This window comes from Barbus barbus, assembly GCF_936440315.1.
Source record: "Barbus barbus genome assembly, chromosome: 48".
In the NCBI taxonomy this organism is placed as follows: Eukaryota; Metazoa; Chordata; class Actinopteri; order Cypriniformes; family Cyprinidae; genus Barbus; species Barbus barbus.
The window spans coordinates 21,501,191-21,528,910 of NC_136726.1; the positions used below are offsets into that span (position 1 = coordinate 21,501,191).

Consider the following 27,720-nt stretch of genomic DNA (forward strand, 5'->3'; position numbering starts at 1 on the left):
CCAAATACTTCTTGATTCCACCGTTCATGCGAATGGATGGAATTTGTTCTGCGCTCCGTTTGGCTCCAGTCAACTTTTAAAGCAGGACACTCCATCTCCATGGCAACCAGGCATCCAATCGCTCGTCCAGCTGCAGATTAGTTCAGCAGTGGGGGGTTTGGAGGAGGAGAAAGACGCCGATGGGAAAGAGGAGAGGGAGGGGGGTCCTGGCTTCAGGAGGGAGGGGTGGGAAAAGAGAATGAGAGTGGAGGAAGGCAGAAACACTGGAGAGAGATAAAGTTGCCTGCAGCTGGAGTTTGAGTCTCTCTGAGCGACTGCTGCTTCTCTTCTGCTCGTGGGCCGTTTGCTGGATACACGGGGACCGGCTGGGAAAAAGAGGATTTAATCAGCCAAAGTGTGTGCTGAAGAAGGAAAAAAGAGGAAAGGGAGGAGAAGAAGGGAATAGCTGCTCAGATCATGAGAGTGGATGCCGTCTTTCCTGGGGTCAGATTTCTCAAAATGAGAGACCACAGCACTACTGCAGGGCGCAAGCAACAGAGCAAGGTATGTTTGTGTGTGTGTGTGTGTGTGTGTGTTACTTAGCTATACTTTGGGGGCAAAATTGCTTCTGACAAAACCAAAATTACATTTGACAAAACCTCCCTCTGTGGTAAAAATGATTCAAAAATAAAGTAAATAATGTTGCTTTTTTAATTCTAAAAATAAAAATGATAAATAAAACAAATAAAATAAAATACAAAAATAGTTTGTAAAAATTTTATAAAATTAAAACTTTAATTAAAACTAACCCTAACCCGAACCCTAATTCCAAAAATAAAAATGATAAATAAAACAAATACAATAAAAAAAAATAAAAAAATAAAATTAAATTAAAACTTTATAAAACTTTTATAAAGAGAAATGTAAAAAAAACAACCAAACCTAAAACTAAAGACTTTTTAGGGGTGGTCTGTAGTTATTATCTGACAAAACCTCATTCAATGGTAAAAATGATTTAAAAATAGAGTAAATAATGTTTTTATTTTATTTAAAAAAATAAAAAAGTTAACTAAAACAAATACAGTAAAAATACATTGTTTTTAAACATTATAAAATTAAAACAAATAAAAAACTTTTTAGGCATAATCTGTAGTTATTGTCTGACAAAACCAAAATTATATTTGACAAAAACTCCTTTAATGGTAAAAATGATTCAAAAATACTGTAAGTAATGTTTTTTTATTCTAAAAATAAAAATATTAATAAATGCATAAAATGCAAAAATTATATAAAATTAAAAAAAATAAATCTCATTTTCTTTTAGGAGTAGTCTTTATCCATTTTAATTATTATTATTGTTTTTTAAATATGTAAAAGTTTATTGTATTGTAATTTAAATAGCTAAATAAATTTGTGTATTGTGTGCTCAATGTGCATTGTTTGCATTGGTATGATAAAGTAGTGCACAGTAGTGATTGTAGTTTGTGCTGGTTTGTTGTTTTTTCTAAGACTGAAAGTTAAACTAGTAGTGAGAAATGTGTTTTCATTGGTGCATTGCTGTCTAAGAAGCGAGAGCACGGCTAGATAGAGCATAATTGAATAAGTGCTGCAAGTAATTTTAGCCAAGAGAACAATAGCTCTGCTTCTCTGGACAGCTGAAAGTAGAGAGAGATATAAACAAAAGCAATTCAGCCAAGCTGTATAAGAAATATCCAAATGTGTTTGGCATTTTAATAACAGTCAGAGTGAGAGTTGTGATGTGTCGTCTCAAGGCATGACTTCATAAATGTCAAGTGTTGGAGCTCTGGATCAATTTTAAATGTCATTTAGTATTTCTTAGCAGAGAACATTGTGAGTGGGATATTCCCATCTCTTTTGGCTCATGTAGTGACTCACCCTCATGCTTTTATTTGTAACTGCTATTTAGGACTAAATTGTTTTTGTTTTCGCAACAAGGGATAAGACATACCCATAATCCCATAGTCTTTCCAATATGACACATCAGAAGCAAACTTCAGCTCCAGTTAAGTTGTCAGACTGCAGACGTACAAAGACATAATAAAAAACATAATTTTTAAATAGGGGTTTTGGGCTAATTTTGGTTACATTTTACTGTGATTAAATGTACTTCTCTCTGTATAGCTGAAAACTTTATTAAAATAGTCAAAGTATGTAATAAACGATCCCAAAGTAGGCCTCATTCTCATAAAGAAAGAAACTAATTTCTGTGTAATTCATAAAACAATTTGTATGTACATTTTCAGATGCAGTTTACATTGAAATATGGTTTCACAGATTTTTCTCCTCGTGTTTTATGAATGAAGCCCAATTTGTGAATGATGAGGTTTTTATTTATTTATTTTTTAATTTTGGCTATCAGTTCTGAGTGCTTGCCAGAGCAGAGTGTGTGTGTAGCAAAGGATTCTGAGTAGGAGTCTTTGAATGCAGGCTTGTTTGATGGGGTGAGTTGTTTGGCTCTGGTCTGTGACGAATGGATCACCCTAAATGATTTTAATAAATAGTCACAATGTCAAAGGATGAGTTCTGGAAAGAAAGACTGCAGTTGAGTGAGCCGACAGGAGGACATTTTCCCATCTGCTTTGTTTATTGGAAACCTTTGGAACTGAATGCAGAACTTTGTTTTTGGTGGTGCTTACATAGAAAACACTTCTCGTGTTGTTTTTAGCATGTTGCTAGGGTATTTTGGGTGGTTGCTAGGCTGTTGCTAGGGTGTTCTGGTGGTTGTTTATTTTTTCCATTTAAATTTTTCTGGATTATGTTTTTTCCCCCGTTTTAATTTTTCTAGACTCTGTTTTAATGGTTAAATGAAATTTTTGGTAAATATTCTTTTAAAAATTGTTTTAATAATAATTTTATTTGTAGTAGTAGTCCTATAATTACGTTAAAGGATTAGTTCACTTTTAAAAAAACATTTGCTGATAATTTACTCACCCCCATGTCATCCAAGATGTCCATGTCTTTCTTTCTTCAGTCGAAAAGAAATTAAGGTTTTTGATGAAAACATTTCTCCATATAATGGACTTCATTGGGACCCAAACGGTTCAAGGTCCAAATGACAGTTTCAGTGCAGCTTCAAAGGTCTTTAAACGATACCAGACGATGAATAAGGGTGTTATCTAGCGAAACGATCGGTCATTTCAAAAATAAAAAAGTTTAAGTTTTATAAGCACAAATGCTCGCCTTGCTCTGTACTGTGATGCGCGTTCGTGACGTCACGTAATACGCAATGACGTTGAAAAGGTCACGGTTGACTTAGGCGGAAGTACCGAGTCAGTGTTTACAAATGTGCGAAAGGAGGACCATATACACATATTCAAATGTCTTTGTCAGTTTATCGTTTAAAATGCCCATTTCGTGTGCGTATCCTGGGTGTTTTAATATTAAAAAGCCTACTGACTCGGTACTTCCGCCTACCTCAACCCTGACCTTTTCCACGTAATTGCGTATTACGTGACGTCATGAACGCGCATCACAGAACAGAGCAAGGCGAGCATTTGTGCTTATAAAACTTAAACTTTTTTATTTATTTTTGAAATGACCGATCGTTTCGCTAGATAACACCCTTATTCATCGTCTGGTATCGTTTAAAGCCCTTTGAAGCTGCACTGAAACTGTCATCTGGACCTTGAACCGTTTGGGTCCCATTGAAGTTCATTATATGGAGAAATGTTTTCATCAAAAACCTTAATTTCTTTTCGACTGAAGAAAGAAAGACATGGACATCTTGGATGACATGGGGATGAGTAAATTATCAGCAAACGTTTTTTAAAAAGTGAACTAATCCTTTAATTGAAATATTTCTGTCACGGTTTCTTCAAGTTAAACCGAACGTTTATTTTGATGGGTTGCTGTGAAGACCTTTAGGTTTTTGTTTGTATATGATATGAAAAATAGGCCTAGTTTTACTCAAAAGAAACAGTAAAACACTCTTGAAGTGACTCTCAGTCTCAGAGCAGTTCTAGAGATCATGTTCAAGTACTCATATATTGAGATGGCAGATATTTTGCGGATTAATATTCACAGAAACCAGTCTATATCTTGTTTTGATTTAAGCGAACCTGACCTACTTTTGATATATCCATCCAAAATTTTGCGTTATACAGTTAATATCTCTGTTTTTATGACTGAATTCCGCGATTCTGTCCACGTTTTCCGCATTGCGGACATCATAGGGCCCTAATGTTGTTATACAGTTGCCAGGGTGTTTTGAGTGGTTACTAGCTGGATGCTAAAGTGTTCTAGGTGGTTGCTAGAGAGTTGCTATGTGGTTGCTAATTGGTTATTTAATGGCCTAAGTGAAAAGCATCTACACTCAAGTCCCTGCTCTTCTAGTCTCTAGGTATTGTTTGAGTCTCTCCTTCAATATAAGGATTTTTTCACCTGTTTATCATCCACCAGGTTGAAATAGTAAGTCTGATCACTTAGTAAAGTAACAGCACACCTCTCCTCAACAAGACACATGATTTGAGGAATCTCTAACTATCTCTAGTTCATATCTCTAACTATAAGACTGAGCATTAGAGCTAGTGATGCTTGACTTTGTGTGTCTGTGTTGGTGAGTATGTGAGCTGTGCATCTTAAAGCCGGCAGTCTTTGTGTGTGATTTCCTGTGACGTGGTAATAGACATCTGTCTCTATTGTACTGCATTTGCAGAAGTGACATACACATGTAAATGCACCCTACGACAGGCCAGATGCTTCAGTCTAAGCATGATGTGTCAGCAAAACCATACTAGCTTACATTCAGAGCTGGGTAGATTACTTAGAAATTGTAGTCTGTTACTGATTACAAATTACATGACAAAAATTGTATTTAGTAATGTTATGAATTATGAATTACATTACACATTTTAGGTAATATGATCAGACTACTTTTTGATTACTTTTGAACTAAATTGTTTATGACCTTGATTTAAATAGGATAATTTTACTATATTGATATAAAAATACGACGAGTAAGAAAATATATTGCATTCGTTGTAATTAACAACATGAAATGCATTAAACATTACATTACGAGAAGGTTTCCCAAACTGGGGTTCGTAAATGAACTGCAGGGGCTTCGTGAGTTTAAAGTGAAGTGAGTGAGTGAAGTGACATTCGGCCAAGAATTCGGCCATACTCAGAATTCGTGCTCTGCATTTATCCCGTCCAAAGTGCACACACACAGCAGTGAACACACACACAGCAGTGAACACACACACACCGTGAACACACACCCGGAGCAGTGGGCAGCCATTTATGCTGCGGCGCCTGGGGAGCAGTTTAATGAAAAGCTTGTAATTAATGAAATCATAAAACTGGAAAATTAAAACAAGTCATTTTAGAATAACATCAGTCAAAATAAAACGCTTACTAACAAAATGAAATATTTTGTTTACCTGCATGTCATGTGAGCATTAACCAACAGAGAACCGTGAACATGCAAATGCGATACTTAATTATTAAAATATTTGTTTTAAAATCTCAAGGGTACTTCAAGAAAATATATTAGTTGTAAGATGTTCAGATGACAAAGTTTGGGAATGCCTGCATTACATGTAAATAAGAATTAATGTGAATTTGTGTATTTTAATGTGTTTGAAATACAAAAGCCTTCCAGCGCTTTAGTAATGCATAGTTAAATAACCTACCGAGATATAATTAAAAAAAAAATTTATTTGTTCATAAGTAGTTGAAGCAATGTACAAACACTTCTTAAACCTAAAATTATTTTTGTAAATCCAGTGGTCAAATGCTGTGTGGCCACCTGACCAGTGACTGATCTCTGTGTGAATATCCACAAAACTGGAAGACTTTCTGAATTATATAAGCAGTAGGCTATTTTAAAAAGGAACATTTAGAAGAAAAATATTTTTTTTTTTGTAATCCATAAAAATAGTCTGATTATGAGTGTTTTAAAATGAAATCTAATTGCTTTTTGGAATCTGATTACGTAATCCAGAATACATGTAATCAGTTACTACCTAGCTCTGCTTACAGTGCAACATTCAGGAAGGTTTCCTAACTTCTGTAATGACCTGAGCTCCGCTGAACCGCCGCAGACTGTCTCCACAGCAACAGCGGTAGAATGCGCCCTGCGGTGTGTGTGAGGGAATTCTGGCTGCTCAGGATTCCTTGAGCTCCGGGGCTTTGTGTTGGAGTTTAAAGGAACGGACCACAGATGCTGTGATTGCTGACCTCCACCCCTTCTCCTCCTTCCTGTCTTTCTCCTCTGTAACCCTCCTTCTTTTATAACTCTTGAGATTCCAGCCCCCACTCCTTAAGTAGCCGTGCCTGCAAGCTGTCGCTCCGATGCCGTCTCCGTCAAGGTTCAGTGGTTTTTGTAGCATTCAAGAAGAGAAACACAGAGCAGACTTCAAGGTTGCAACAGCTAATGAAGGGTTTCTAGAGCTTTTCCAGTAAGGGAATAAAATGTTAACCAAATGCACCACCAGTTTGAATGTAGAGTTCACCTAAAACAGAAATCTGTGTCATTGTTTACTCAACCTAATGCTATTCCAAAAATTCCAAATTGACAAAGATAGTCCACTATATTCCAAGCCTTCTGAAGTTGTACACTAACTTTTTTGTGCGAAAAAGTCCAAAGTTTAAGTTGTTATCCATCAGAGGTTTCAAATCTCACTTGTACTTCCTTATGTTTAAACCTACTTTGCCGTAATGTGAGAGGCAATAAACAATGGCATTTAAATCTAGTGCAACACTTCATGCAAAATATTTAAATGTATGTTGGCTATGAAAACCTTGGTCTGTTATGATATGACTTCAGAAGGCTAGTGCACAATTTGCATGGATGCTTTTTTTTGTCTTCTTTTAGAGGTTGACAGGCCATGGTCATGGTGCATTTACTATAACATCCTAGTAAACATTCTGTACAATATCTCCTTTCGTGTTTGACAGAAGAAAGAAGTGGGCTTGGAATGAAATGAGGGTGAGTAAATAGAGACAGAATTAAAATTATGGGGTGGACTGACTTTGTGCAGAGGACAATCATAAAAAGAGGAAATTTACTCAAAAGATGCGCTTCATTTCATCCATCAATGATTAAAAAGATCAATTTGCATTCCTCAGTCTTTATGTCTTAATTGTCAACCAACAGATTAGGACATGTGATTTGTTCAAAGATAAGGGATGTGATGTGGAAGTGTCATGGAGTTTGTGAAAATGACAGGAAGGAACAAGAAGGAAATAAAAAGGAGAATGTGGGTGAGGCTGAGTAAAACAATCCATTCTTCCCCATCTGGAACGTGGGATATTTCTTCTTCCTCTCTTAGCGTGGGTGGTTTAAAATACCTCTTTACCTTCTAAAACTCTTTAATACTGCCTTCTTTCCTTCTCTCGCTCACTCTTTCAGCGCTTTGCACACATCCAATCTGCAACCAATTACAGCCCTTTGGAACCAGCAAACCATCCAATATGTGCAGCCTAAAGGCCCTTTCATATGACTTGCGTCAATGTTCACCAATTCATTGAACTCTACAAGTGAAGCATCAGGCTCCTTGTTACTGCATTTCTTACTGGTCAAGCATTGTCATGCAACACTCAAGTCTTTCAACTTTGCACAATGTTTGCTTATCAGCTTTAAAAAAGTGAAGAGAAAGCACTTTGTTGAACATTTGGCAGAATCTAGTCAAATTTGACATATGCCAACATGGACAGGTTGTGTAACATGCCTTCATTCATGAACAAGCTACTCAAAGTACAAGAAAATAATCCCCAGACGGATCTGGTATTGGGTAGCTGCTTGATGTCTAATGTAAAATGTGGTTCCTAATGGAACGCCAGTTGAGATCCTCTTCTGTTAAGAGACAAATAGTCATAATGAAATTAGTCATTAGTTTTGCATTCAGCACGACTGACAGGTTCATGTTTTTCCTTCACTCATTGCCTGAGCATCAAAGCTCATTTTACCTGTCAGAGGTGTTTCAGGTAATGTGAGTTACACATTTTGTCCGTCTGTGCAGGTGGAGACACACCTGGTCGAGATTTCGCACAATTCTTTAGTTGTTACAGTTGCCCTCAACCACACTGCCTGGTATGTACATGCTAATAACTAATCCTGTATCAGGTTCTCACTTCAGAAGAATACCCTTTCTGCAATTTTCTTTTTTTTTTCTTTTTTTTTTAGGAAAATCACCTTTTTTTGAGTCCTTAGAATAACAGGGTCATGTCTAGACGGTACCTTTGTTGTGCAGAAAGTCTTGGGAGATTCACATGCAAATTCTTATATTGTTTTTATGTGGAGACCTGCAGCAACCCTGACTCTGACTATAGGCTTTGTTGAGTTTCACAGCAAGGTTTACCTTCTAGACACTACTAATTTCAGGACCTTGAAGAGGGTAAGATGTTTGTGTTGGGAATGTTGCAGCGGAACATTAGCAAATTGTAACTGAAGGCAAAGTTGCGGAATAAAATTGGCTGGAGTGGTTTGGATAACTGAATTTATACTAACCAACTTGGCTCTCAAAGAACATTCTATGAAATTTGCACAAGCCTTTCTTGAATATTAATGCCTATCTTCAACGCCAGGGAACAATCCTATGCTGAAAATAATGGAAATATCTGTACTCTAACACCCGGTAATGCATTAAAGCTCAGAGGAACATGCAGTTCCCCAGTTTCTGGATCTTCTGGAGTTCTTGGATTACAAGGGAAAACCACAGAATTTCCAAAGACTGTTCTTTTTCTAGAAGTCATGTGGCTGAGCTTCTGTTTTTGTCAATGTCAGTTGAAAAACTTGTATCTTTGAACTTGGAAACTTTCATAGGAAGGATGAGATCATTGAGAGGTCATCATGTTTGGTCCGATCATAATGAGACGATTAATTTGAACAAAATTTCTTTCTCTCCCAGAGCTGTGAAGTATCCTGAGGATGCAGAATGAAGAAAGAGATGACTTTTGGGAAACACTTTAGAATACTGTTCAAGCATTAATGAATAACTACACAAGAACACAGGAGTAATGCAATATTAGCACTCTAGTAACTACTAGTAACTAACAAGAAACTCTGATTAATGAATTAGTAAGTAATAGTGCTTAGTCGAATGTGGTAGTTCACTATTAGCTAATCAGTAACTATTATTTTTTCATACCTCCCTAAGAACTACTAAGAACTACTGTATACAGGTTCATAATTAATATGAATAATACATAAAGTATAATTAATTCTACAGTAAAGGTCATGGTAACCCACTAGTAATGACTCAAGTATTACCAAATTCTTCAGAAGGAATTACTAATTATTTGGATCAGTATTCTAAAGTGAAGATCGTGATAACTCCCTAATAATGACTTAAATCATTGTAAACTTTTAAGGTTTTTGTAAGATTTTGTTTAGTAATTCATTTAGCTAGATTTGGTAACACTTAAATCATTACTAGTGGGTTACCGTGATCATCACTTTAGAATACTGATCCAAATAATTATTTGTTTCTTCAGAAGGATGTAGTAACACTTGAGTCATTACTATCCAAAACCTTACATATATCTCAAAAGCTTACAATGACGTCAGTCAATATTAGGGAGTTATGATGCTTTTCACTTTAGAATACTGATCCAAGTAGTTAGTAGTTCCTTTAGAAGGATTTGGTAATTCTTGAGTCATTACTAGTGGGTTACCATGATCTTCATTTTAGAATGAATTATACATTATGCATAATTCACATTAATTATGAACCTGTATACACTAGTTCTTAGTAGTTCTCCAGGATATATAAAAAAAAAATTGTTATTGATTAGCTAATTGTGAACTACTAGTTTCAACTGAGCGCTATTACTCACTAAATCAATAATCAGAGTTTCTTGTTAGGTAATAGTAGTTACTACAATGTTAATAGTGCATTAGTGACTTGTTCCTGTGTAGTTATTCATTAACAAAGGACCAGTATTCTAAAGTGTTACTGACTTTTGGAGGCCGTACCCTGAATCCACTTGAAACGGATATCTTTAGTAGTAAAATGTAGTAGAAGTGTTCCATTTCTGACTGATTTGAGTGCAGTTGTCTTGGTCTCCTGTAGGAATTACAATACTAATCTTTGATCAAGGTGGTAGTCCTCGATCAGTGCAACTCATGGTGGCCCTCATGCTCACATACCGCAACTTTTTCTCGGCTCTTGGTTTGACTTGAAGCCAGATCTCCAGTTACACTTCCTGTTTTCCCTCACGCTTCTGTGGTTCCGCCTGACCATTCCCACCGGCCCTACGCGCCTCAGTGCAGACAGATTCCTACAATTCCCTGCACTATTCCCATCGGAGCACTGTGTGGCGAGAGCTTGGGAAAGTCCTCTTCCGGAGTCAACGATCCACCAAGCAACAGAGCCTCTTGTTTCTCTCTCCTCCTCCTCTCCTCTTTCCCTTCTTTTTTTGCCCTCAGCTCTCTCTCAAAATCAACATTTCCAGAGTGAATGTAAACCAAACCGCCAGAGTGATGGAGTCTAAATGAAGGTCTGAAAGTTTTCAAGACCTTCAGTAACATTAGGAATCCAAGGAAACACATTAATCCTCCATGATTTGTGCCATTATTTAATGGATATTTATTGAGACCTCTTTAATAGATAATTTTTCTTCTTCTAGATAGGTATACGATGACATGAAGCAACAATGGAGTCTTTTGTTGACTTTCTGCCTCCTTTGGTTTTTAGAGTCTCAAACTCTTCTCAGCTTTGCCAAGATGCTAAAAATCTATAACTTAAACACTGAAGCATAGCATAACTCAAATCTTCTGGTCTTAAGTCATATCGAGATCCCCCACATTGCATTGCAGGCTTCTTGGCAGTCCTGACCACAGTTTGAGACATTGAGATCTCTCTTGAGGAGATTATGTGTGAGATTATTGGGATCTTTTTTAAAAGAAACAGAAAAGTGAAAGTCTCTAGTTGCACTTTGCTTACTAGGAGAAACAACTGAGACATTAACAAGATCTCATTGGTGATTTTTCTTTCCTGGGGGAATATGATCAAACCAACTCACTTAAATTATATCAAGATTTGATTGCAGACTAGAATATCTTGGCAAATCCGAGCACATTATGAGACATTGTTGAGATCTGTTTTAAAACCCCAGAGGAGGCACATGTGAGCTTACTGGGGTCTCGTTCTCCACAGATTCCACTTCCTGTTATCTCTCTTCCTGTGTGACTATCTGTCCATGATGTCGCCCCTTAGCTAATGCTTGCATAAACAAGAAAATAGCAGTTTGTCATGCCGTTTTCTCCCTTGAGGTCTCCAGGGCCTAAAGTGTCGCGCAGTTGGTCATGTGGTTCTGTCCTAAAACCATAATTACAACTTCCACGGTTTCACTGTGCTCATTTGACCAAAGCAAATGTAAACAACCATCATCATCCTCCATGTCCCGGAACAGTATAATTAACAATAAGTTATTTGATGTTATTGTAATGTTTTACAATCCCAACACCACAACAACAGGAAACATAGTTGTGATTCAAATGCACAACAATTCACATTGAGATTATATTTGGAAGGCACTGATATACATTAATTAATTGTTTGCTATATCCTCTCCACTTCCTGTCTCATTCTGTGGCTGGCCTAGAATTGTTCCTGTCTGAAGCTTGTCCTCTCCCACAGAGGATAACAATGGCAGAGCAGTAAATGTAGCATGTAGTGCCCTAGTCTCTTGTGTGTGTGTGTGTGTGTTTCTAGACATATATACAGTGGCCCAGTGGTGCACAACACAACAAAATCTCTACAACACAATGGCAACAAGCCACAACACAAAGGAAACAAGTCACAACACAACAAAATTAGCACAACACAACGGAATCAAGCAGCAACACAATGGAAACAAGTCACAACACAACGGAATTGGCACAACACAACAGAAACAAGTCACAACACAACGGAAACAAGTCACAACACAACGGAAACAAGCCACAACACAACGGAATTAGCACAACACAACAGAAACAAGTCACAACACAACGGAAACAAGTCGCAACACAATGGAAACAAGCCACAACACAACGGAAACAAGTCGCAACACAAAGGAAACAAGTCGCAACACAACGGAAACAAGTTGCAACACAACGGAAACAAGTCACAACACAACGGAAAGAAGTCGCAACACAACGGAAACAAGTCGCAACACAATGGAAACAAGTCGCAACACAAAGGAAACAAGTCACAACACAACAAAATTAGCACAACACAACGGAATCAAGCAGCAACACAATGGAAACAAGTCACAACACAACGGAATTGGCACAACACAACAGAAACAAGTCACAACACAACGGAAACAAGTCACAACACAACGGAAACAAGCCACAACACAACGGAATTAGCACAACACAACAGAAACAAGTCACAACACAACGGAAACAAGTCGCAACACAATGGAAACAAGTCGCAACACAACGGAAACAAGTCGCAACACAAAGGAAACAAGTCGCAACACAATGGAAACAAGTTGCAACACAACGGAAACAAGTCACAACACAACGGAAAGAAGTCGCAACACAACGGAAACAAGTCGCAACACAATGGAAACAAGTCGCAACACAACGGAAACAAGTCGCAACACAAAGGAAACAAGACACAACACAACGGAAAGAAGTCACAACACAACGGAAACAAGTCACAACACAATGGAAACAAGTCGCAACACAACGGAAAGAAGTCGCAACACAACGGAAACAAGTCGCAACACAACAGAATCAAGCAGCAACACAATGGAAACAAGTCACAACACAACGGAAAGAAGTCGCAACACAACGGAAACAAGTCACAACACAACGGAAAGAAGTCACAACGCAACGGAAACAAGTCACAACACAACGGAAAGAAGTCGCAACACAACGGAAACAAGTCGCAACACAATGGAAACAAGTCACAACACAACAGAATCAAGCAGCAACACAATGGAAACAAGTCACAACACAACGGAATTAGCACAACACAACAGAAACAAGTCACACCACAACAGAAACAAGTCACAACACAACAGAAACAAGCCACAACACAACGGAATTAGCACAACACAACGGAAACAAGTCGCAACACAATGGAAACAAGTCACAACACAACGGAACAAGTCACAACACAACGGAAACAAGTCGCAACACAACGGTAACAAGTTGCAACACAACGGAAACAAGTCGCAACACAACGGAAATAAGTCGCAACACAACGGAAACAAGTCGCAACACAATGGAAACAAGTCGCAACACAACGGAATTAGTACAATGCAACGGAATCAAGCCGCAACACAACGGAAACAAGTCGCAACACAACGGAAACAAGTCGCAACACAACGGAAACAAGTCGCAACACAACGGAAACAAGTCGCAACACAATGGAAACAAGTCGCAACACAACGAAAACAAGCCACAACACAACGAAATTAGTACAATGCAACGGAATCAAGCCGCAACACAACGGAAACAAGTCGCAACACAACGGAATCAAGCCGCAACACAACGGAAACAAGTCGCAACACAACGGAAACAGGTCGCAACACAACGGAAACAAGCCACAACACAACAAAATTAGCACAATGCAACGGAATCAAGCCACAACACAACGGAAACAAGTCGCAACACAACGGAAACAAGTCGCAACACAACGGAAACAGGTCACAACACAATGGAAACAAGTCGCAACACAATGGAAACACGTCGCAAACACAACGAAAACAAGCCACAACACAACGAAATTAGCACAATGCAACAGAATCAAGCCACAACACAACAAAATTAGTACAACACAATGGAAACAAGTCGCAACACAACGGAAACAAGTCGCAACACAATGGAAACAAGTCGCAACACAACGAAAACAAGCCACAACACAACGAAATTAGTACAATGCAACGGAATCAAGCCGCAACACAACGGAAACAAGTCGCAACACAACGGAAACAGGTTGCAACACAACGGAAACAAGCCACAACACAACGAAATTAGCACAATGCAACGGAATCAAGCCACAACACAACGGAAACAAGTCGCAACACAACGGAAACAAGTCGCAACACAACGGAAACAGGTCACAACACAATGGAAACAAGTCGCAACACAATGGAAACACGTCGCAACACAACGAAAACAAGCCACAACACAACGAAATTAGCACAATGCAACAGAATCAAGCCACAACACAACAAAATTAGTGCAACACAATGGAAACGAGTCGGAGCACAATGGTAACAAACCGCAACACAGCGAAATTAGCACAACACAATAGAAACAAGCCATAACACAATGAAATTAGCACAACACAACGGAAACAAGCCGCAACACAACAGAAACAAGCTGCAACACAACAAAATAAGCACAACGTAATAGAAGCAAGCCGCAACATAATGGAAACAAGTCGCAACACAATGCAATTAGTCCTATGCACTGCGTTGTGGAGATTTTGTTGTGTTATGCATTACTGGGCCTCCATAGTTATGGGTGGTTACCAAGTCATTGCTATTGGTTATTAAAAATTGGTGAAAAAGTTGATGATTTACCTCAGGAAATGTGCCATGATACAAAAAAATAAAATAAATTATGGTTGGTTACCAGTGTGTTGCTGTGTGGTTAAGGTTTTCAGTACAATGCTGTATGGTTATTAGTTTGTTTTGGGTGGTTTCCAGGGTGTTGTAAAGGTTTAATGCTGGGGTGTTACTGGTGGTTGATATGGTGTTGCTAATGCTTTCAGTGCAATGCTATGTAGTTGCTAGTGTGATTTGGATGGTTGCTATGCTGTTACTAAGTGGTTGCTAGTGTGTAATGAGTGGTTGCCAGGGTGTTGTTAGAGTTTAATGCTAGGGTGTTACTGGCAGTTGTTATGGTGTTCCTAAGGTTTTCAGTAGAAATGCTATGTGGCTGCACGATAAATCGCAATGATACCACAATTGATATTAGGTAAAAGCTGCGATAAGTCATGCGCGTCTCTTCAGGGAAGCACGGTTCTGTGATCAGTAGTAAATCCGAAGGCCAGAGGGACGGTCTCGCGCGGAAACTCCAAATACGCCCTGCAGAAGAAATACAGGAAATCCCTATAGGGTTGCTGAATAAACAGAAGATTTAACTGCTTTCAGTGATTCAACATGACTAATAAACACATGACTACGATAATATATGGTTTATCTGAGTTCTTCTTATTATAATTTTCCTTATAATAAAGTATATAATAATGCAATGCCTTTATCACTGCTTAGAATACTATGAAATATGTTGCGTGCCTTATTCTGTGTAAGAAGCCATCTCATCTCACACAGAAGGATTTATTTAAAATATGAAGTGAGTTTGGAGTAAAAATATGTTATTAAATGTGGTATTTTCACGTGCTTTTAGAAGGAGCAGCATTTACTACACAGAGTCGTAGTTCACTGAGAATCTACACAAACAACTTTATTATTGCAGCACGATTTCAAAATATCAATGCATAATATTGATTGTATCGTCTGCGATTATGAACGTGGTTTTGCGCAACTTGTCAGTTGAACTATGGCTCTGTGTAGTAAATGCTGCTCCATCTGAAAGCACGCACATGTTGGCGATTTACTACTGATTACAGAACCGGCTTTACTGACAATATGCACATAATTATCACATACGATTTATCATGCAGCCCTACTGTTAACGTTTTCAGCACATTGCTATGTGGTTATTAAGGTGTTTGTGATGGTTGTTGTGTTGCTGCTGAGTGATTGCCAGAGTGTTGTTAGGGTTTAACGGGTTGTTGCCATGTTGTTGCTAGGGTGTTGTGAGTGGTTTCCATGGCTTTCCTAAGGTTTTCAATGTAATGATATGTGGTTGCTAGGGTGTCTCAGATAGTTGCTATGATGTTACTACATGGTTTGCTTATATGTAATGGTATTGCTGGGGTTTTATGGGTAGTTGCTAAGTTTTTCAATGTAATACTGTGTGGTTGCTAGTGTGTTTTGGATGGTTGCTATGCTGTTTCTAGGTAGTTGCTAATGTGGAATGAGTGGTTGCCAGAGTGTTGCTAAGGTTTAATGTATTGTGGGCATGGCATTCCTGGGGTTTTATAGGTAGTTGGTTATGCAGAAGGTGTTATGTGCAAAATTCTGTGTGGTTTGTGGTTTTTGGGGGTTGCCATTATGTTGCTAGGGTGTTAATGTTGGTAGGCCAGGGCATTGCTATGAGGTCGTTAGGGCTTTTTGTGGTTGCTATGAAATCTCACAGGAATATCATCAGATTTTCCTCAGAAGTTTTTACCCCAAAATCAATGCAAAGAGTGCAGACAGTGTTGCAGTTTCATGCTCATTCTGTTTCATTAAGTTCCTGAAGGTTGTTTTTTTTTAGCAAGCAACTGAGTTATATGGTATATTTACTGAGTTTGAATCTAAACCAGAATCTAAACCTACAAACTGGAAATACAGAGAATGAAGTTTAAACGTGTTTGTGCTTTGGCTTCGGACTCTCAGTATTGGTGATGGCTAAACTGTCCTCTCTCTGTGCAAATCATACATCTATCTCTCAGTTTCTGAGAAGTGCAGGGAGCATGATGTCATCGGTTTGAGGGCCCTCAGGGCCACAGCCGAGTGAAGGCTTTATGAGAACCAGCTGTGAGGAGGAGGAGAAACACAGAGTTAAAGCTGGCTCTCAGGTCACTGGAGTGCTGAACACCAGCGTTCGTGACACATCACAGGCTGAAAAACATTCCATTTAGAGCTATTTCATCACTGTGCTACATCAAAACATAAAACCATAAAAATTTGTCATTATTTATTCAATCTCATGTTGTTCCAAATGACTGACTTTCTTCTGTGGAACGCAAAATAGTCCACTTTAATAACGCACTCTTTTACATTCAATAAAGATAGACTGAAGCTCTCAAGCTTTCAAAACTTTGCAAATGCATAAGACTAGTCAAATGCAATACATTTATTAGGGGTATATCGGTACATATATTCTTATCAAACATTTTTGGTATACGGGTCTTTTGGTTCGTACGTAAAATACAGCATGTTTTAATATTGCATGAGTGGAACTTCATTAGAAACTTCCAGTTTTATATATTGGTACTTTTGATGAGAAACAGAGTCTCATCTTATGTAATTTTATTCAGGAAATTCACACAATAAATGCAGTTTTGACACTCTTTGATGTGGCGCGACAGATTGCTGTATACACACCTTAGTTCAAACAGCAGTGCGGAGCGCGATTATCCCTTCCTCTTTACTATAGTTTTAATGCAAAATAAACATGAATGAACATCTCCTGCCTCAAGTAATCGCTCAATCAGTGTTTCAACCGTGGAAAGAGGTCAATAAAACAGCCTGTAAACAAAATGTCACTAAGCATTTCATTTATCTTAGGCAAGTCATCAGTGCCCACAGCTCATTAGTTCACTAGAGAAATGAAGTCTAGATAAGAGCATTTCACGAAATATTATACTATATACTCATTGTAGTGTACTTTACCTGTAAGTGATGTCTTGAATAATGTATTTTTAAATAAATCTGTTCTTATGACAGCAACTGGGTAAATTAATATATTTCAACAACAAATAGAAATTTTATCATTTAGAATTTAATAAAAAAAAATAATAATAAAACCGCATACTGAACTGTGACATCAAAATTGAGGTACGTACCGAACCGTCATGTTTGTGTAGCGTTACACCCCTGTTTTTTTTTGTTTGTTGTAGCTTTATAAATCACCATCCACTCATGAAAAACAACCTCTCAAACATTCACCCTAACATTTCCTTTTGTCTTCTTCTGAAGAAAGCAAGTCGTGACGGTTTGGAACAACATGAGAGCGAGTGAATGATGGCAAAAGTGTATTTTTGAACACCATCCCTTTCATTGAGCACTCAGACCTGTGTTTGTAAGTCACCATGCAGGATTCTGGAACGCTCCCGCTGACGTCATGTAGGAAAACTGTGGATTTGACCTGCCCTTTGTGAATCTGACCCTTTGTTTGCATGTGTGTGTTCATGAATACGTGCTGCATGTCCCATAAGAAACCCTCCTACAGTCCGGCTCCGCTGCAGGGTTTGGTTCACTAGGCTTGATCAGAGCAAGAGAGAAAAAAAGATAAGATTTATAGCTAAACGCAGATGGTCTTCTATTTCCACTAGGTCGCCTCACACACACTCACATTTTTACACAACGTTCCACTGATATAATGCTGTTATGTACAATAAATGAGGCGAATCTGGATTCTTTTGTTGAATCCAAGGGGATTTGCCAAGTTAATAACTGCTCCACACACAAACACTTCTACTTGTGTTGACTTCCCATGAGCTTCTGTTGTTCTGAATTCAAGTTAATTATTAGTGTTTTCAAAAAATGACGTTCTTTTTGCAATGAGCAAAATCCTCAGCTTTGCAGTCTTTTGCAGCATTTTATCTTTTGCAACTAAATGCAACATCATTTTGAGTCCATACTGACACATTTCAGAATGCATTGATGCACAAAAAAAGTTTACAATAGCTAGAAGTGTTACAGAATTATAACTGTAATTGTTATGCAAGAGGAAAGATTCATTTAACAGAGCAATCTTAAAATTAATTAGGTTTAAATTTTGTAATAATAGTAATAATAATAATAATTATTATTATTATTAACTATTATAATTAAATCAAAATAAAATGTAAATTACTTTTATATAATTAAATTTATTTGTGCATTTTAAATATTAAATTTATATTGCAATTAATATTTTTATTTTTATTTTATTATATTTTACTTTATTTTACACTTTTACATTTTAATTATTTCTTTTAAATTAAATATAAAAAATATAGTATTTTTTAAATTTAATTTAATTTGTGTATTTAATTTAATTTGTGTATTTATAAACATTTTAGTTGGTTTGAGAGTTCATAAGTATAACAAAACAAGCATGCAAACCATCTGCAACTGACATGTTTACTCTGCAGCAGTTATCGCACATACTAAAAGCTTTTCTGGTCTGCAGGAAATAAACTTTTTCTGCGTTCTTAAAGTTAATAAGCGCAGATTGTGTCCACTCTTCCTCTGTATCTGCTCTGTGTGTCTCTGGAATGATAAAGATCTGCTGTTCGGGGCTGTTAGTCGCTTGCATAATGTTACTGATGGGTTCTGATGGCCGAAGCCCGACCCTCACCATCCTACACTCATAAGATCTCCTAATAGCATTGCATACTAAGAATCTAAGTGCATTAAGGAATCTTGTGGCCTCAGGAATCTTGCATGTGTCTCCTCTAGTTTGATCCAATCCTCTTTCTGTTCAGAACAATAAACTTCTTGTCATCCAATCAGCTGATGGGCATCAGGTCAGGGGGCAGGACAGTTAAAGGTCCTTCGGGTCATATGGAGTTTTTTATTGGCCGGAACAGATGGCTCACTTTCTTCATGTCAGGCTTTATCTCACAGAGGTCACGTTTAACAAAAGTGAAGAGAACAAAGACACTGAAAAGACCCTAAAATTACGGTTACTGCCAGATTTACTGTTTGTGGCTGTCAGGATGAGTTGGTTTTAGTGGCGTTTACTAAGGTTCTGTTTGCTCATACTTAAGGTCAGTGATCTGAACAAACTCTTAACACTATGTATGAATCTATTCAAATCATATAGCTTGTTCATACAGATGTAAAATTATGTTTAAGTGCTGTTTAACACCTGCTCTTGGCCTGCTATAGATTATTGCTCTACATATAATTTGGGGGAAGTCGTGGCCTAATGGTTAGAGAATCGGACTCGTAATCGAAAGGTTGCGAGTTCGAGCCCCCGGCCGGCAGGAATTGTAGGTGGGGGGAGTGAATGTCCAGCGCTCTCTCCACCCTCAATACCACGACTGAGGTGCCCTTGAGCAAGGCACCGAACCCCCAATTGCTCCCCGGGCGCTGCAGCATGGCTGCCCACTGCTCCGGGTGTGTGTGTGTGTGTGTGTGTGTGTGTGTGTGTGTGTGTGTGTGTGTGTGTGTGTGTGTGTGTGTGTGTGTGTGTGTGTGTGTGTGTGTGTGTGTGTGTGTGCATTTTGTTCACTACTCACTGCTGTGTGTGTGCACTTGGATGGGTTAAACGCAGAGCACCAATTTCGAGTATGGGTCACCATACTTGACAATACGTCACGACTTTACTTTTTTTTTTTTAATGCCATGTTCAAACTTTGACTATTCACTTTCATTTCTCTCTCTCTATTTGTATTTTCAGAAAGAGAAAGAGGGGGGAGGGAGGACAGGGGAATGCTGATGTTGCTCCGCAAACATGTGACTTGACACACACACACACACACACACACACACACACACACACACACAGCTGAAAATCATTTAGGATTGCAGGTCAGCTGAGAAAGAGAAAAGATAGAAAGAAGGAGAAAAAGAGAGCAAACTAAAGAATAAAGAAATATACAAAACAAAACAAAGATAGATGAACTGATGAATACATTATACCTGTTTTGGTCTTGTTTGGGAATAATAACAAAAGTTTTAATTTAAATAATTCAATTTAAATTATTTAGTTTTAATAAGAATAATGATGGTAATTTTACTTGTGTACATAACAATTTTAATTTTTAATAATTTATCTATTTGTTATTTAATTTAAAATTTCATTCAGTTATTTTATCCTATGTGGGAAATATAGACATGTACCATGGTAATACTTTGTTTTATAAAATAAAAGCTCAAGGTAGGCTAGCTATCAGAGTACTATTAGTATTAAATGATGTATTAGTATTAAATATAATTGAATGTAAATTATTTATTTTATTTTATTTTCCTCTGGCAGTCAGGTCTTCTGCAGTTTAGTACCTGCAGTTTTGGATGGTTTACATTAATTGCTAATCAAAGTAAGAGGGCTCACCACACCAAAGTGTGAAACTCCACAGCACAACAACACTCTCATTATTGCTCTTGGCCGACGCTCAGAAAAACAGGCGATGATGCCAAGGAATACTAGCCCACAGACAAATCAACACACTGAGTACCACTGGAGCCCAGCGACACAGCAGAGGCCTAATCGCCGACGCGAGGCAACATGGAAGTCTTGAAATTGCACAGTTTGGTAACCTTTACGTCATCTGAGCTAGAGAGGAAGGTTTTTACGGCCGGCTCAGTGGTGGCAGAATGCTGGGAATGTGGGTTAATCGTTGAGCTCTTACACATGTGGAATGGCGCTCACCGAACATGGAAACAGATGGGGTTCGTTTATGTTGCACCCCCACTTGTGTCCCGTGGACATAGTCATACTTCCGTTTGGCAGAACAAAAAGAACAGACGCACACGTACACGCTTGACAATCCTCTAAAAATGTGCTGGTTAAGCGGTAACACCTGTGGCGAGGGTCCAGATCCCTTGAAAACAGACCCCACTGCTTAGAAAGTTCTTTATTGGGTGGCTGATAATTACTTGCTCCTTTAAAACGCAGACCAGAGAAATAAGAGATCACAGGTCGCATCACGTCAACAATCCTTATTTTTTCCCATTTTTCTTGTCTGTTTGGTCTCCTTCTTTTGATATTTTGAACTTGTAGTATTTTGAGGGGCCTTTATGCCAAACAGTGCAGGAAGTTACACTGAAGCTTAATATTCTCCCATTAGTTCAGATCACTAACTTGAGCATCAGTAATAGTGATGATATCCTAAATGAAGCAAAATAAGGACTGTTTGGTTCAGATTCTTTTTGTCACTTCAGTAACCATTCTTTTGTATTTGGGTTGTGAGTCATTCAGCCTCCAGGACTGAGTCCACTCCTGTATCATGAGGATTTTGCTGTTTGATAAATGGATGACTGTTGTAAATGTACAATATTTCTTAACCACATGGAATGTGAAAGGTATCAGATGCTAATACCATGCCAAACGTATATTTATATCTGTTTGTGTGTGTAGGATGCCGTCTGCTAGCACCATGACTGGCGGGAGAGCACTACTGCTCTGTACAAACACAGAGGACTGCATCTACCAATCAGCAAACGGGTATGTATAACTACTGAGTCTCCTTCAATTTCCTGCTAATTTGTTGTTTTAAAAAAGTAATTTCTAGTGTTTCAACAACTGACGAGGTGTATGTCCCACTATTGGTGTTATTACCCAATATAGGTCTAATATAGATGGTATTCCAGCAATTTCTATACTGTTTCCTTAGGATGACTTGTAGCGTTTCTATTTGTAAGTTGCTTTGAATAAAGGTGTCTGCTAAATTAATAGCCTAGATGTTATTGTAAGTTCATAAGAACTTTTAGTCCATGCTTAAGAAGTTTCCTGGCAAACAGACTGTGCCACATCCCTCATACACTAAACATGTCCGGTAACGTTAACACTGATAGACTTCATAAACATCCCCAGGTGGGATATTAAGGGTGATTTTGGGACAAGCCTAACTGTCAAAGTTATTTTTGCTGAAAGCTAATTAAACTCCTTCTGCACTGCCAACCCATGGTGGTTTGGAATGCCACAGTGTGTTAGTACAAGCTTTAAAACCTGCAGAAAAATGGGCGAAATGAGTGAGCTCATTTTAATGAAACCTTGTCGGTAAAGTGAATATCTTCAGGCAGCTCCTGAGCAAACATGGTCAAAGTAGAGAAAACTTTGCTGTCATCAAATGCTATTTCCTCGGGTTTACAATGTCCCCATCCCCAACTCCGTTAGATCATCTTGATGAGGAGACTTTGGCTTCTATCCTGGGTGATGATGGATGATGGACTATCAAAGAGTTTGAGCAGGCCTATTTCTGAAAGAGACAATCACATATTTTGTCCTACACACTCCTTATTTTCCTCTTTCCTAAGTCGTCTCACCCCTGTTTCTCCCTCGTTCCCTCTTTCTCTTGCTTCTTTTCTTCAGGGTTTTGGAACTTGACCTACTTTTTCCTCTTGGCTGCCTTGAGCTTCATGAAATTAGATACATTAGCCAGAAAGAAAGAAACAAAAAATAACATGCCAAAAGAAAGTTGTTGAAAGTTTATTTGAATTTTCTGAGAGCCAACATCAGGAGGAATCACTGTTTGGAGGCTTACTGCACAAGATATTCTCCTCTGAAATTCTGTGAAGTTTAGCATACACACAAAGTTTGTAGATTCACATTTCCTCTGTTTGTTTGTTGGTGCAGTGTCATTGGATGGAATCCAAGGATGTGTTTATGAACCAGTTTAAAAAAGACAAAGATGCATGACTGTCCCTTGAACTTTGCCCTATTGGTGGAAGCTCGTCAAACGTTCACAGAGGAGTTTTGTTTTCAGATGGACTTGAGGCAAAACCATAACCTTCAATTCGATGCGCTGATGGTCATTCATTTGTATAGTGAAAGGCTTGTGTTTTCTGTCCACAGAGGAAAGACGCACTGACTGCAAGTCCATCTGCATCTCATTTTAACTTTTTTTGAATTTTAAAAACTCATTTTAATTCATTGTACCATTAAAAGTCTAGACAACGCAATTAATACCAAAGTGGAAACTTTGAACACTTTTGGTTCATGCTGAATACTGTCTAAATAAATAGACTGGTTTGCATATAATTTGGTGGTTGCGAGAGATTTTGGTAATTGTTAATTCTGAAAATGTAATTTTGAATGACTGATGCTTTGAAACGAGACCTTTAAATGCACGGACTCTATAATTGCTATCTAATCACTTAATGACTGTCAGACTCTCTTGATGTCTTTAGCATCTTTTCTGTGGTCTCTTCAGGCTCCACTGCTGCGGATTGAAGCTTGACCAGGCCCAATCTGTGGTGCTTCAGCGGTCAGACCTGTGTGGGGTCAGGGACAGTCTCTCGTCTCTCAGCAACATCAACCGAAGCCCAGAAGACACCATCATGCTTGCCCACAAAAGTCCCTCCAATCCTCGGCCCATTGAAAATGGTCTGGGTGGTTGCAGCAAGTCCCCCAAGACTCCCTCAGGACTTAAAAGCACTGCCAGCATTCGGGACAAGATATCCCAATGGGAAGGTAAAACAGAGACCACTGGGACAAACACCCAAACAGTGGGAATGAAGGAGACTGAAGTTGGAAAGAAGAAGGTACAGCCGGAAGTACAAAGGAAAGACAGTAAGCGACTTTCCAACTGGGAGAGACAGAACTGTGGCAAAGAGAACGGGAGTAAGTTCGGAGAACCTTTGCACACTTCTGAGGGACCTGTGAAGGAAAATGAATGGATTTTGGACAAAGCCCCATTGGGGAAAACAACAGAAACTGTTCAGGACAAAAAGTTGGTGTTGACGCACATTAAAAAACTTGAGCAAGCGATGAAGGAGACTCCTTCCAAATCGTCCTTGTCTATGCCAGGCAATTATTTCTCCCCAGCTTCCAAAGAGGAGCAGGAAGAAGCAGAGAAGAGGTCCGCGGAGCAAATCTTTGGGACTCTGGATGTTGTGAGATCCGGCAGCCGAATTCGAAGTCGGGACTCTGAGAACGTCTACAGTGAACCTGGAGCTCCTTCCATTAACCCTTTGCCAAAACCCCAAAGAACTTTTCAACACCACAAGCAGACAAACAACCCTGTGGACAACCACTGTTTCGTCAAGGGTAAACGAAATCTCCCCCCTTTACCCTCCATACCTCCCCCACCCCTTCCATCCTGTCCCCCACCACAAGGGATCTGTAGAAGACCATCCGGACGAGTTCGAGACACTAATAACAGGTAAGAAGGCTGATATTTGTTGCCAGTGTCACTTTAAGAATGAGCTGAAGGATTGGATTGCGTCTGGTGCATTTGTACCTCTAACCAATAACAAACTCCTTTTAGTATGCAAGCCAGTCTACTTGGTGGCCATCTTTATGTTGTCTCTGGACGTCTACTTCCAATCTTGCACAACTCGTGCAACTCCTATCTATTTGAAATGGAATGACTGAATACTCCAAAGTGTTGGCCAAGTCACCAATACAGTCCAACTAAAATTGTATCATAAATTTAGCTTCTTTAGCTCAAAGCTAAATCAATTGTGTGCATAAAATCCAGGCAATGCCTTTTTTCTGGTAGCTTGTCTACTCCTTATACTATCTCAGCCTAATGTGAGGGCTAATTTTAAGACTGTTCAATGAATCATCAGTAGCGCCTTTTTCAATCCACCTTTCATAGTTTTTGATGTATTACTTTGGAAGCTTAATAGATCCATACAGTGAATTTGTCAAGATTTAAAAACCCATAATTCCTCATCTCATATTGCTGTTTGTAGTGCGACCATTCCATACGTAGACATACTTGCTGGAGTAACGGCACGTGGGCTGAAAAAAACTCACAAATTTAGTAGCCTGCCATCTGATTTTTATGTCACACTAATAAATCTTTTGAAACCAAGACTCCCCTAAAGGATTACCGTCCTCAGTCTTTATGGGGATGCTGTTTTAATGACTGTATTTATGAGTCTAGTCCATCTATGAAAAAACGTTTTTTAACTTTCGGTATTGTGACGCAATCTTAATCTTGAGGCCTGGGGGTTGAGGAGGTCTGTTTTTAATCCAAGATTATGCCAAAATCCAATCATTTAAGTCTTGTTGTTCCAGTGGACCTTCAGTTCTTCAATTTCCTTGGGACTTAATTGGTTCCTTCTTGGTCTTTCTCATTCTCTTAATGAAGTTTTATTTGTATTTGTTGAACCTGCAGGAAGTCCTACGAGTTTGAAGATCTTCTACAGTCGACAGCAGAAGGTTGTCGAGCAGATCTCTATGAGCTATCTAAACTAGGCCTCACTCGCACTTTATCAGAGGAGAATGTCTATGAGGATATCCTAGGTAACACAATACATTGCACCACAATGGTACCAGGTAACCTGGCTGACTACACCTGACAGAGCAATTACCCAGAAGCCTAGGAGCTTGAAATGTTAATAAGGACCAAATTGAGACAATGCCATTACAAACATTGGTGTTCCTTTGCTCAACCTCACCAGTGGTCCTCTATGTTTGGGTTACCCCACATTAGTCTTTCTCCACAGCATGATGTGAGGTCTTATCCGTACCTAGGAAAAATAGAGATTGATTGGACGCAGGGCCTTGACATCAAAAACAAAAGATTTGGGAGGCCTTTTTCTTGGCATTCCAAAGCCAGTTTGTTTTGTTGTCCTATGTTTGGTTAGTTTAATAGCATTTTATTAGCATCTTAATTAGCACAGCTCTTTCCCTGCTCTCTGCAATCCTATCAGACTTGTAACCCTTTTTTGGTCATAACCCAAAAAGATGGAGAACCACAAATCTGGAAAGTATAGTTTATTGAACTTTGATCATCTGTGATTATATAAATCTCTAATCTTACTAGCAAGACCAAGGTAAAATTGTCTGCGCAATCTTCCTTCTTTCTTGTAATGATTAATGTTGTGTCTAATTATATAATAGCACTTTCCAATAATGGAAGGTTTACTATTGATCTTGCGTTTCTCTGGCCAGTAGCAGTTATTTTAATGGTTTTGAACGTGGAGCAGAGCATACGTTCTCTTATGTTCTAGAACTGGATGTCCCAACGTCATAAACTGTCTTCCCACCAGACGCATCTGGTGGATGAATCGACATGACAGGCTTTCTGCATCTGTAAAAAACACCCTTCTTCCGCTCAAACATTTTTCTCATCCCCATCTCTTTCTCTCTGGCTCATTCGTTCTTCACACAAACCAAGACTGGAGTTTGTCTTCTTGTTAGCACCACTGGTGATGCCACACACAGCTAATGAGGTTTGCATGGATTCCCTGGCAAACTTTCAAACATCTGGAAAGGAATACAAAAGCAAGCAAACACATGACGTCAGTTCGAAATCTCTTCGCAGAAGAGCAGGACTAAATCAGGCAGTGTTGACAAGGGGAAATTAACAAAAATATGCCCACGTAGATAGATAGATAGATAGATAGATAGATAGATAGATAGATAGATAGATAGATAGATAGGAGTCAGAGTATGGATGGATGGATGGATGGATGGATAGATAGATAGATAGATTTGAATTTTGACAGTTGGAGTTTGAATAGTCTTGACTCATTTGAACATTCCATAAATGTAACTCTATGGGATTTTTATGATTTTTAATCTTCATTTTAATGAAAACCGAAAGTCCGATCAGTTTGAAAAGTTAGGAAAGAAATCGGATTTCAGTAATTTGGCTTTCTCAAGCCAACTTAAAAAGCCAATTTACAAATTTGCGGTTTCCTACCAAACAAAAAGTCTAGATTAAATAATAAAAAAAAAATATATATATATTTCTTCCATAATTACAAGTCATAAATCAGGTTTGTTGACAGTGGTACTAGTACTGTAGTTAGTTCCTAACTTTTCAAACTGATCGGACTTTCGGTTTTCATTAAAATGAAGATTAAAAATCATAAAAATCCCATAGAGTTACATTTATGGAATGTTCAAATGAGTCAAGACTATTCAAACTCCAACTGTCAAAATTCAAATCTATCTATCTATCTATCTATCTATCTATCTATCTATCTATCTATCCATCCATCCATCCATCCATCCATCCATACTCTGACTCCTATCTATCTATCTATCTATCTATCTATCTATCTATCTATCTATCTATCTATCTATCTATCTATCTATCTATCTATCTATCTATCTATCTATCTATCTATCTATCTATCCATCCATCCATCCATCCATCCATCCATCCATCCATCCATCCATCCATCCATCCATCCATCCATACTCTGACTCCTATCTATCTATCTATCTATCTATCTATCTATCTATCTATCTATCTATCTATCTATCTATCTATCTATCTATCTATCTATCTATCTATCTATCTATCTATCTATCCATCCATCCATCCATCCATCCATCCATCCATCCATCCATCCATCCATCCATCCATCCATCCATCC

At 38.4% G+C, this 27,720-nt stretch overlaps 1 protein-coding gene across 1 annotated transcript in view; it reads left to right on the forward strand.

Annotated features, from left to right (window-relative positions):
* Nucleotides 1-240: 240 nt before the first annotated feature.
* LOC306866435 (DENN domain-containing protein 2A) overlaps nt 241-27,720 on the forward strand; it is a 45,253-nt gene continuing 17,773 nt past the window's right edge. Inside the window, exons 1-4 of the mRNA XM_079411650.1 lie at nt 241-543; nt 21,797-21,883; nt 23,592-24,542; nt 25,506-25,633. Of these exons, the coding sequence (XP_079267776.1) occupies nt 21,798-21,883; nt 23,592-24,542; nt 25,506-25,633 (1,165 nt within the window). The 5' untranslated portion in view covers nt 241-543; nt 21,797. The remainder of the gene's footprint in view (nt 544-21,796; nt 21,884-23,591; nt 24,543-25,505; nt 25,634-27,720) is intronic.